This window comes from Salmo salar, chromosome ssa02, assembly GCF_905237065.1.
Source record: "Salmo salar chromosome ssa02, Ssal_v3.1, whole genome shotgun sequence".
Lineage (NCBI taxonomy): Eukaryota > Metazoa > Chordata > Actinopteri > Salmoniformes > Salmonidae > Salmo > Salmo salar.
In genome coordinates, this window is record NC_059443.1 from 18,281,635 (window position 1) to 18,294,709 (window position 13,075).

The 13,075-nt window shown below is 45.6% G+C and overlaps 1 protein-coding gene across 1 annotated transcript; it reads left to right on the forward strand.

The window, feature by feature from the left end:
* Window positions 1–10,521: 10,521 nt before the first annotated feature.
* On the forward strand, window positions 10,522–12,702 carry LOC106574877 (protein S100-A5). The gene is made up of 3 exons (XM_014151011.2): window positions 10,522–10,661; window positions 11,572–11,719; window positions 12,310–12,702. The coding sequence occupies exons 2-3, from the start codon at window positions 11,579–11,581 to the stop codon at window positions 12,481–12,483; spliced, it is 315 nt and encodes a 104-aa protein (XP_014006486.1). The 5' UTR covers window positions 10,522–10,661; window positions 11,572–11,578; the 3' UTR covers window positions 12,484–12,702.
* Window positions 12,703–13,075: the final 373 nt, after the last annotated feature.

Genomic DNA, 13,075 nt, shown 5'->3' on the forward strand with positions numbered 1-13,075 from the left:
TACAATATAATTATTAGATTTTTTTTTTTACAATTTAACAATCATCAGCAAAATATGACAATCAGACAATGCCCCATTATTCCCCCATCCTTACAGATAATTGTATGTGTGGAGTACAGAGATGAGGTAGTCATTCAGAAATCATGTTAAACACTATTATTGCACACAGATTCCATGCAACTTATTATGTGACTTGTTAAGCAAATGTGGACTCCTGGCTTGCTATAACAAAGGGGTTGAATAATTACTGACTCAAGACATGTCAACTTTTCATTTTTAATTAATTTGTCAACATTTCTATAAATAATCATTTTGCTTTGTCATTATGGGGTATTGTGTGTAGACCAGAGACACAACATCTAAATTGAATCCATTTTAACGCTGTAACACAACAACATTCGGAAAGGAGGCACGTAAACACCCAAACCAAAAGAGAATGGGTTTCAAACGGGTACTGAAAGACATGAAAGTTGGCAAAGCAACTAAAACAGGGTCCTAAAAGACACCCACAAAGAATGCCCGCTAGATTTGCCTTAGAAAATACAAATTTAAGGAAAAACCCACACTGTCACACCCTGATCTGTTTCACCTGTCTTTGTGCTTGTCTCCACCCCCCTCCAGGTGTCGCCCATCTTCCCCGTTAACCCCGGTGCATTTATACCTGTGTTTTCTGTTTGTCTGTTGCCAGTTCGTCTTATCTAGTCATGCCTACCAACGGTTTTCCTGTACTCCTGTTTTCGCTCTAGTCCCTGTTTTGAAGTTTTCCCAGTTTTGAACATTCTGAGCCTGTCTGCCGTTCTGTACCTCTTGGACTCTGCTCTGGATTACTGACCTCTGCCTGCCCTGGACCTGTCGTTTGCCTGCACCCTGTTTTGTAAATAAACAAGTTATTTCAAACTGTCTGTATCTGGGTCTTATCCTGAGCCGTGATACACACCACCTTAGGATAGGGACTTATAAAGAACATGGACTCTGGCTTTATTGAGTCTGTCACAATGTCTTTGAGATCTCAACTTGATCGGCTCTCTCAAGTTAACCTTGTGGGTCGTTTTGCTTGGCAGAAAATGACATTACTGGGTGATTTTGTATTCACCAAGATAGGGTTCTTAAGTTGTTTTTGCCGGTCGTTGTGACTAAGTCCCCTCTTACTTTTTGTGTTCAGGATCGTAAAGTTTACCTTTGAGAAACATACTGTTCCTGACATCTAGCTGGAAAAGGAATTAGGCAGCTGAATCTAAATGACCAGTTGAGGAGGAATCAGGTGGTGTTGGCAAGTCAAGTACAATTTGGAGACCAAATACCTGATGACTCAACACTCAGGAAAAAACACAGGATCTTTCCCTACAAGTTGGACCGCATCATCCTGGACTGTAATAGTGTGAGAATAGGGACTCTCCGCAGAATGGTGACCAAGCTGGTCATTTTAAGTACTCCTGCTTATTCCCTCCTGTTTTCTGGAATCTTCCAACTGTGTTTTCAGGAGAACCTTGGAAGTTTACAAAAGTTACTGGAATTTAGCCAACCTAACAGTATGTGACGTTCTAGTGCTTTGTGACCCAAGTCCTGAGGTGGACACTCTGGAGAAGGTGAGTCTGCAGAGCTGATTAGCTGTGAGTGGTGCAGCTTGAGGAAGCTGTCCGTTCTCTTCTTCCAGACCAGCCCAGAGGAATGTCTGCGGCTCGGCACCTAGTTCAAAATGACCCACCACGAGGGAGGTACGAGGCCTGCAGACGCTCCACATACAGGTGTCAGGCAAACTGTGGACAACCCATGCCAGTTGCTAACATCAGTAGTCTGTACATAGATGGATGAATGTTTGTTGTTTACAAAACTTAGCAGCATTGACTCTCTGTTTGGAGAATCCTTTCTGTCATATATTTTTGCTAAATAAACCAAGTCTGTTACCTCACGTTCAACAGAATGTCAACAAGTTCCCCACCACACTGTCATTTGATGAAGCTGCCAGGAGATTGGTCAGCTATAACAAAGCAACAAAAGAAAAGGTGAGTGCTGTCTGAGACTAGCTAACAAAATATGTCGCTCCTGTTGCCTTTTTTCGAAATCAGATTTTCAACTAACAACTTATTTTAAACAATCCCTTCACCAAGATCTTTTGGTTGCATCCCTTTCATGTAGGTAACAACTACACTAAAACTAACAACACATGGGCTCCAACGGTGCAGAGGCGCATGGCCACACGGCAGCAGACCGTCACGTTCTTGGATTATGACAGAGACGATGATATGGCCGAGCTCCAACCCATCTTCACTGGACCAATCATAAAGTACGAGGTTTATCGATCTCCTAGTCCTGTGTCATGTTCATTAGGCACCAAACAGAAAAAAAATTGACTGAAATAGAGAGGGATTATCTGAAATTGTCCAATAAGAAACGCTCGTTTTCATTTTCTGTTGCAAAGCATTTTGCTTCGGTGTGCCCTAATGAATACAAACAACCCTGTCATAAGTAGAATTGTAATGTGTTTGTTCCGGATGGTAATCAGTGGATGATTGTGCTGTAGGTTGATGGTGTACCCCCCTGCTCCGTCCAAGGGGGGCATATCGGTGACTAACTATAACGGCTGTCTACGGAAGAAGTGGACCAAAATGCGGCGGAGTTAGGGTTCGTCATTTTTAATGTTACGAACACTATGCAATTAACAAAACAACAAAACTGACAGCCAACACAGTCCTGTCAGGTGCAACAACAGTGACAAGCACAATTACCCACACCCCACAACGGAAACGTAGGCAACTTATGTGTGACTCCCAATCAACCACAACCCTCTACAGCTGTGCTTGATTGGAAGTCACACGGCCAAAATTAAATGAAACAATAAAACACTTACTCCCTTCTGCCACGTCCTGACCCAACTACACCCTCTACTGGTCAGGACGTGACAGTACCCCCCCCTCAAGGTGCAGACCCCGGGATGCACCTACAAAAAGGAAAACACAAAAAAAATCCCCAACAAAAAGGAACACCTAAACAATAAGGGAGGGAAGGGAGGGTGGCTGCCGTCACCGACGGCACTGTGCTACACCCTCCCTCCCCAACCCACCTATCCTGGAGGTGGCTCAGGTGCAGGACGTGGACCTCGCTCCACCTTCGGCGTCACCCACTCTGTTGGCGCCGATCGCTGCGCCGGGCAGACTGGCCACTCGGGCTGACCCTGGCAGACGGACCACTCGGGCTGGGTCGGAAGGCATGCGGGCCACTCGGGCTGGGCCGGAAGGCATGCGGGCCACTCGGGCTGGGCCGGAAGGCATGCGGGCCACTCGGGCTGGGCCGGAAGGCATGCGGGCCACTCGGGCTGGGCCGGAAGGCATGCGGGCCACTCGGGCTGGGCCGGAAGGCATGCGGGCCACTCGGGCTGGGCCGGAAGGCATGCGGGCCACTCGGGCTGGGCCGGAAGGCATGCGGGCCACTCGGGCTGGGCCGGAAGGCATGCGGGCCACTCGGGCTGGGCCGGAAGGCATGCGGGCCACTCGGGCTGGACCGGAGGGCAGGAGGACCACTCGGGCTGGGCCGGAGGGCAGGAGGACCACTCGGGCTGGGCCGGAGGGCAGGAGGACCACTCGGGCTGGGCCGGAGGGCAGGAGGACCACTCGGGCTGGACCGGAGGGCAGGAGGACCACTCGGGCTGGACCGGAGGGCAGGAGGACCACTCGGGCTGGACCGGAGGGCAGGAGGACCACTCGGGCTGATCCTGACAGGCCGGGCACCCTGGCAGATCAGGGCAGGCGGGCACCTCTGGCAGAACCGGGCAGTCTGGCCACTCTGGCAGAACAGGGCAGTCCGGCCACTCCGGCAGAACAGGGCAGTCCGGCCACTCCGGCAGAACAGGGCAGTCCGGCCACTCCGGCAGAACAGGGCAGTCCGGCCACTCCGGCAGAACAGGGCAGTCCGGCCACTCCGGCAGAACAGGGCAGTCCGGCCACTCCGGCAGTTCAGGGCAGTCCGGCCACTCCGGCAGTTCAGGGCAGTCCGGCCACTCCGGCAGTTCAGGGCAGTCTGGCCACTCCGGCAGTTCAGGGCAGTCTGACCTCTCTGGCGACTGTTGACTGGCGGGCAGCTCCGACGACTGTTGACTGGCGGGCAGCTCCGTCGACTGTTGACTGGCGGGCAGCTCCGACGACTGTTGACTGGCGGGCAGCTCCGACGACTGTTGACTGGCGGGCAGCTCCGACTCAGGATTCACCAGGCTGGGGAGACATAACGGAGGCCTGGCTTGAGGAGGTGGCACAGGAGAGACCAGGGTGGAGAGACCCACTGGAGGACCGGTCCGTGGAGGAGACACGGGCTTGACCAGGATAGGGAGATCCATTGGAGTACTGGTCCGTGGAGGAGGCACGGGCTTGACCAGGATAGGGAGACCCACTGGAGTACTGGTCCGTGGAGGAGGCACGGGCTTGACCAGGATAGGAAGACATGCAGGAGGCTTGGTTCTGGGTGTAGGTACAGGATGTGCAGGGCTGGGAAGACATGGAGGAGGCCTGTTTCTGGGCGCAGGCACAGTCTTTACCAGACAACCAGCACGCACCTCAGGACGAGTATGGAGAGCTGCCTCAGGTGACATCATACCCACGACACGCTCATTAGGGCGAATGCCGTACTTTATGCACCACACTAGCAGCCCTCTCATCTCTCTCTCTCCTAATTTTCCCATTAACCCCGTCACAGTCTCTGTCTCATAGCCCTCGCTCACCTCCAATGTCATCCCGACTGGCTCTGGTTCCGACCTCAGCTCCACCGACTGTCCCGTGTGCCCCCCCAAAAAAAAATATTGGGGCTGCCTCTCGCGCTCGTTGCGCTCTCTCTCCTCGTAGTATCGCCTCTCCGCTCTCGCCGCTTCAATCTCCCACTGCGGGAGGCGATAATCCCCAGCCTGAGTCCATGGTCCCTCTCCGTCCAGGATCTGTTCCCATGTCCATTTGTCCATAACGCAGTAGTCCTGCTGCTCCTTCCTCTTCCGCCGCTTGGTCCTGGTTTGGTGGGTAATTCTATAACGGCTGTCTACGGAAGAAGTGGACCAAAATGCGGCGGAGTTAGGGTTCGTCATTTTTAATGTTACGAACACTATGCAATTAACAAAACAACAAAACTGACAGCCAACACAGTCCTGTCAGGTGCAACAACAGTGACAAGCACAATTACCCACACCCCACAACGGAAACGTAGGCAACTTATGTGTGACTCCCAATCAACCACAACCCTCTACAGCTGTGCTTGATTGGAAGTCACACGGCCAAAATTAAATGAAACAATAAAACACTTACTCCCTTCTGCCACGTCCTGACCCAACTACACCCTCTACTGGTCAGGACGTGACACTAACGAATAACGCTATTACTTAATTACTAACCAAGAAGAGAAAGTTTGAAAAGTTGTTCCCGGGTCATTGTATACGATAAGCACACTCAGAAATGATTCAACTTATTTTTGTTCTTGTCACTGACAGTCATGTAGTAGACCTTTTCTTTATTGTACTGTGCTGCAACTGCAATGTGATTCATTTACCAGCAAGAAAAAACCAACATGAAGTATTCCAGGATGTATATTATTACATCTCATTTCGCAGCCCTTTCAAATGATTGGACAATAGTTAAATATTCCTACAATATTTCTCTCTAATATGGACCATCCCCATGTATGTCAATAAGCTACATTACTTAATTTAGGTCTGGCCCCATTGGGTTTGGGGTGCACTTCCTTCTCTACTTAAATGTTGTTTGCTTCTTGTCCAGGTTCAGATTGATATACCCGAACTGACATCCTATTAAATCATATTATTAGCATTGCCTCTGTCATGTCTAGGTTCAGCTGTAAATCTAAACTGTTCAAAAAAGCCTTGTCTGTTTCATAGGTATGTTATCACTGGCTCAAAGTCCCACATAGTGGGCCCTGTGTTTCAATCGTCTTAGGTTAGGAGTGGTGATTTAAGGATCAGTTTTGCCTTTTTAGATCACAATGAATTAAATGACATGGACAGTGGGACCTGATCCTAGATCAGCGCTATTCATCTGAGATGCTTTATATATACAACCCCAGAGCCCTGGCTATAACAACTGTATTTGACCGTATTATCATTATTCATTCATCCTGCAGGATTGTAATCACAGCAGGCCTGTTCTGATAAAGCATCTTCCAAAACGGCCTGTAATGAGGACAATTTCAAAAGGATCCGAGGAGAGGACGGAGGAATTAGGAAAACCAATTGAGAAAAAGGCCCTTGACAAAATAGATTGTGTCCATCCTTCTTGTGTCCAGGCTTCTTGAGATGGAGTAATAACATCTGACGGGGTTGGTTCAGGTGTATAAGCTATATGTGTATACAGCTGTATCCATCATATGGGTGGATCCCTGCTTACACCTATTTGTGTTAACTTGAATCTAACAACTTGTTATCAAAGATGCTATTTGAAGAGGACCTAATTTTCTTGTCTTTTGTAGGCTGATCAACGGTAGCCATAGGCTATATCTTGATTATTGAGAACGTGCCACACAAATTTGACAATTTACGAGACCCTGTAGTATTCTTTTATTTGAGGAGAATTGTGATGCGTAAAGACATGTAGGCCTACTTGTTGAAGCCAATTACAACAGTGTTGTTATTACTCATACCTGTAGCCTAAGTTATTTAACAAACTGTAGTATCAATTGGAGTTGATGGCAATGCAGCGACCTTCAATAGCCTACAGAACTTAAGGAAACCGCATGCTGCATTAAGCCATGAAATGTGTTGATTTGCCAGTCAGTGACTAAGCCCCCTTCACACCTCCAACTTATTTATTCACCAAATAACCCAGCCCTTTCATGCCACAGCCAGCTATTGCTCTCATAATTCCTGCTGTGAAAATGTCAAAAATATTTCTGACACCCCAGATCTGTAGTGCTACCGCCAGCGCTAAGATTTACCATTGAGTTAGGTTTGTTAACATAGAGCCCTCTGCGTTGTTAGGCGCAAACATATCCATCTTTTGTAACTGTACATTAAGTACTGTACTTTATTCATACCACAAGGGTCAATTGTGCAGCCAGCAATGCAAATAAATTAAATAACATATTTTCTAAATTGAAGTAAAAACTTGTAGACCACAGTTTGTAGAGAGCAGACCTGGGTTAAAAGATTTGGGTATTTGGTATTAAAAATAATGTTTCTGTGTATTTTAGGATTTTCATGAAGCCAAGATCAATGATATAAAGAATGATGGAAAAAAACTTTGGAGTACTTTAAATGAAATGATGGGCAGAAAGACAGACAAATTCAACTCCATCTTTCATCAAATCAGATGGCTTATTCATCACAAAACCATTTGATGTTGCCAATTATTTTAATGATTATTTCATTGGCAAAGTGGGCAAACTTAGGCAGGAAATGCCAACAACGAACAGTGAGCAATTATATTCATGCATAAATGTCACATCCTGACCATGGTAAGCTGTTATTTTCTATGGTAGAGTAGGTCAGGGCGTGACAGGGGGTGTTTTTCTATGTTTTGTATTTCTATGTTCATGTTCTAGTTTTGGTATTTCTATGTTGGTTTTGTTTGGGATGATCTCCAATTAGAGGCAGCTGGTCCTCGTTGTCTCTAATTGGAGATCATACTTAAGTAGGTTTTTTTTCTCCACCTGGTGTTGTGGGATCTTGTTTTTGTACAACTCTGTAAAGCCTGCAGAACGTGACGTTCGTTTTCCGTTGTTTGTTGTTTTGCTTTAGTGTTCTGAGTTAAAATAAATATTTATCATGAGCACTCAACACGCTGCACCTTGGTCTACTCGTTACGACAAACGTCACAATAAAAAAAACTAATAATGAAAGAAAAGCAGTGGAAGTTTGAATTTTGTAAAGTTAGTGTGGGAGAGGTGAAAAAATTATTGTTAACGTTCAATAATGACAAACCTCCTGGCATTGACAACAGATGGAAAGCTACGGAGAATGGTGGCTGACTCTATAGCCACTCCTATCTGTCATATTTTTAATCTGAGCCTAGAGGAAAGTTTTTGTCCTCAGGCCTGGAGGGAAGCCAAAGTAATTCCGCTACCCAAGAGTGGTAAAGCGGCCTTTACTGGTTCTAACAGCAGACCTATCAGCCTGCTGCCAGCTCTTAGCAAACTGTTGGAAAAAATGGTGTTTGACCAAATACAATGCTATTTCTCTGTAAACAAATGAACCACAGACTTTCAGCATGCTTATAGAGAAGGGCACTCAACATGTACTGCACTGACACAAATGACTGATGATTGGTTGAAATAAATCGATAAAACTATTATGGGAGCTGTACTGTAAGATTTCAGTGCAGCCTTTGATATTATTGACCATAACCTGTTGTTGAAAAAACTTAAATGCTATGTATTTTCAACCTCTGCCACATCATGGATTCAGAGCTATCTAGCTAATAGAACTCAAAGGGTTTTCTTTAATGGAAGCATCTCTAATGTCAAACATGTAAAGTGTGGTGTACCGCAGGGCAGCTCTCTAGGCCGTCTACTCTTTTCTATTTTTACAAATGACCTGCCACTGGCATTAAACAAAGCATGTGTGTCCATGTATGCTAATGATTCAACCATATACGCATCAGCAACCACCGCTAATGAAGTCACTGAAACCCTTAACAAAGAGTTGCAGTCTGTTTTGGAATGGGTGGCCAGTAATTACCTGGTCCTGAACATCTCTAAAACTAAGAGCATTGTATTTGGTGCAAATCATTCCTTAAGTGCTAGACCTCAGCTGAATCTGGTAATGAAAGGTGTGGCTGCTGAACAAGTTAAGGAGACTAAATTACTTGGTGTTTCCTTAGATTGTAAACTGTCATGGTCAAAACATAGATTCAATGATTGTAAAGATGGGGAGAGGTCTAGCTGTAATAAAGAGATGCTCTGCAAGGAAAGACCTAGTTAAGCTGCACTAGTAGTAGTACAACTAGAGCATGCATACTAATAGTAGTACTACTAGAGCAGGCATACTAATAGTAGTACTACTAGAGCAGGCATACTAATAGTAGTACTACTAGAGCAGGCATACTAATAGTAGTACTACTAGAGCAGGCATACTAATAGTACTACTAGAGCAGGCATACTAATAGTAGTACTACTAGAGCAGGCATACTAATAGTAGTACTACTAGAGCAGGCATACTAATAGTAGTACTACTAGAGCAGGCATACTAATAGTAGTACTACTAGAGCAGGCATACTAATAGTAGTACTACTAGAGCAGGCATACTAATAGTAGTACTACTAGAGCAGGCATACTAATAGTACTACTAGAGCAGGCATACTAATAGTAGTACTACTAGAGCAGGCATAATAATAGTAGTACTACTAGAGCGGGCATAGTAATAGTACTACTAGAGCAGGCATAGTAATAGTAGTACTACTAGAGCGGGCATACTAATAGTAATACTACTAGAGCAGGCATACTAATAGTAGTACTACTAGAGCAGGCATACTAATAGTAGTACTACTAGAGCAGGCATACTAATAGTAGTACTGCTAGAGCGGGCATAGTAATAGTACTACTACTAGAGCAGGCATAGTAATAGTAGTACTGCTAGAGCAGGCATACTAATAGTAGTACTACTAGAGCAGGCATACTAATAGTAGTTCTACTAGAGCGGGCATAGTAATAGTACTACTAGAGCAGGCATACTAATAGTAGTACTACTAGAGCAGGCATACTAATAGTAGTACTACTAGAGCGGGCATACTAATAGTAGCACTACTAGAGCCAAACAGGCCGTCCACAGTTCTCTAACAGCACTATTGTAACACACATGTCTCAGATTGAATAGTGCTGACAAGAGGCCGGACTGCATTTCAATCCAAAAATATGTTTCTTCCCTTCTGCCCTAGCTCACTCCATTTCAAATATCTGATAGGTATGCTTTGAATGAAAGCAATATGGCAGACACTAGGTGGGGCCACTGCTTACACCTAGCCTGCCTTCTCAGATCTACAAAGGGGAGTGAAACAGGACAGAGAGGAGGGGACAAGTTTTTGGAATGAAAATGCAGCCCAGGGTTTTGTAGCAGAGCGATGGAAAATGGTGGTTAGGTTACGCAACAGTTGGGCTGGATAAATAAGAGGCGTGCTCTCTGTGGTGATATAAACAGGGGTACGCTCTAACAAACACACACACACACAAATAAGGGCATTCCTCAGAGCTGTGACTCATATTACCCATTTTTAGAGCAGTCTGGAATCTCCACAGCTCCACTTTCCACACAGTTTGTAGAGTACAAACCAATCCCAGGTTTGTGAAAGGCAACATGGAGGGCTACAACATGTTGGAGTGTTATAACATAGAGGGTTACCACAGCTGGGGCCTGGCCTATTAAACAAGCAAATACCTGCCAAATACAATTGAGGAATAAGCTTCTCTCTTTCACACCCTCAAAACAAGATAGAACATAATCTTGACCTTTAAAACATGAATTCATGCAAATGATAGCGTTGGCACATGATGGAGCAGGTTGGGTGGAGCTGACCTCATTTTCAGGGCATCAATGGCTGCTTGTGGGCTGATCATGTGTCAGCTCTGCTTGAGGGGGTGTTTTTCACTTTAAGAGGAAGCTTCTCTTCTCTCTGTCTCACATCAGTCTCACATCAGGACCCAGCCTGTCAGCTACACATATCATAGATCTTATCTTCTGCTCTGAGGTGAGTAGAGAGGGAGGGAGGAGGGGGGAGTGGGGCTGCTGCAACTCACAGATAGAGGAACATAGAGGAGGGAAGGAGCGGGAGAAAGGAGAGAGTTAGGAACATAGAGATAGAACTGTTCTATTATATACGGTTAGGAATGAGGGAATGAAAAGGGAGAGAAGTTGGAAGCAGGGAATGAGAGACACGAGAATTGGATAGATGGGCGGGACATGTTGAATGAATGGACTGAATACGGAGCAGAGCGATGTGTGTATTGTGTGTGTGTGTGTGTGTGTGTGTGTGTGTGTGTGTGTGTGTGTGTGTGTGTGTGTGTGTGTGTGTGTGTGTGTGTGTGTGTGTGTGTGTGTGTGAGGGGTGAATGAAGAACAGATGAATCAGCCATTGCATTATAAAGCGCCAATAACTATACATTTGCAACTGTTTGCCAAATCAATGTTTCAATGTGATCCTTTTATATGTTGCATTAATTTAGTCAGGAAATACCAGCTGTAAACAGACTGTAGAACAACGCGGTCTAGACCTGAACACATTCCATTCCCTGGGTCTTATAACATTACACATGTTTTCATCTTTAGTGTAGCTGAGCCTTCTCCTCTTCCTCTCTCTTGTTGTGAATCATATGTTCTGTGGTAATAACCAGACATAGACAGGATGAATACTCATGTCACTCTCATCCTATCCTCTCTTCTCCTCCTTCCCTTGCTTTACTCTCTCTAATCCAATACTCTTCCTCCCTGTGATTTCCTCACTCAAAACTTCCCCTCCACCTGCTTTCCTCCCCCCTCTCTTCCTCTCTTCCCCCCTTTTCTCTTTTTTCTCCTCCTACCCCACACCCCTGCCTCCCGCTCTCTCTCATCCCCTCTTCCCTACTCTGTCTCCGTCCACCTGCCTCCTCTCTCTCCCCCAGGTACAGTATGTCTCGTCTGGAGAAGGCCATTGTATCCATGGTGGAGGTGTTTGAGGAGTATGCTACAAAGGATGATAAGAATCGCCAGCTTAGCGGTACAGAGCTCGCAGAGCTGATGAAGAAAGAGCTGGCCAGCCCAGAGTTCCACGTAAGACACACACACACACACACACACACACACACACACACACACACACACACACACACACACACACACACACACACACACACACACACACACACACACACACACACACACACACACACACACACACACACACACACACACACACACACACACACACACTCAGTGTTGTCCTGTATGGCTCAGTTGGTAGAGCATGGCGTTAGTAACACCAGGATAGTGGGTTTGATTCCTGGGACCACCCATACGAGAAATCGATGCACGCATAACTGTTAGTCACTTTGGATAAAGGTGTCTGCTAAATGGCATATTATTCTATTATCACACAAACACACACACACACACACAGCATATCCACATGTTTTACATATCCATACCACAACATAGTAGTAACGTTTTATTAACATGCACATACCACTACATAATGATGTCTACAGTACAAGATACCTAGAAAGCCTACATACCTTCGTGTGTGTGTGTGTGTGTGTGTGTGTGTGTGTGTGTGTGTGTGTGTGTGTGTGTGTGTGTGTGTGTGTGTGTGTGTGTGTGTGTGTGTGTGTGTGTGTGTGCATGCATGCGTTCGTGTGTCTCAGGGAAAGGTGGAACCAGCAGTGCTCCAGGAAGCGATGACCAACCTGGATAAGAACCATGATGGGGAGATCAACTTCAGAGAGTTCTCCATGTTCTTGGCTACTCTGGCCAGGGGCTACTACAGAGCCAGAAACAAGGGCAAGGGCAACAAGGGCAAGCCTGACAAGCCTGAATGAGGGGCATAAAATAACCTGTTGACAGGTGTGGCCAGTATCCACACACACACACACACACACACACACACACACACACACACACACACACACACACACACACACTGCTTTTCTATGATAAAAGAGAGAAAATTATACTCTTACTGTAACTTGTATGGTGCTTTTAAGATGTCTTCTCAACATTTCCCCTGTTTTTTTAAATGAAATTTGACTTGCTTACTAGTTGGTGTTGTGTGTTTCATTTTTATGAATGAGTTGGAACTATAGATTCAGAATTCCTTGAGATGATGTGATGAGCACCAATTCTCAGACATTACAACTGGTACACCCAATAAAGGGATACTGCAGAGCTCTGACAATGTTGTTTTTCTACTTACCCAGAGTCAGATTTGTTTCTACGTGAGGTCTCTGCACTAGTTAGAATTGGCACACGACACTACCTTTAACTTCCTTCATACTGCACACAGAGACATAAAAATGATATGCACAAGTTCATCAGACTCTGGGTAAGTAGAAAAACATCCAAAATCTTAATTGCCAGAATCTCGCAGTATCCATCCGTCCACCCATCCCGCTTTCAGTCTGTTACTCTGTT

What these genes read in the sequence shown, in the direction of transcription:
- LOC106574877 (XM_014151011.2), top strand. Translation starts at nt 11,579, where the DNA reads ATGTCTCGTCTGGAGAAGGCCATTGTATCCATGGTGGAGGTGTTTGAG. An exon ending in TGGCCAGCCCAGAGTTCCAC is followed by an intron (nt 11,720 to 12,309) that starts GTAAGACACACA and finishes CGTGTGTCTCAG; the next exon opens with GGAAAGGTGGAACCAGCAGT.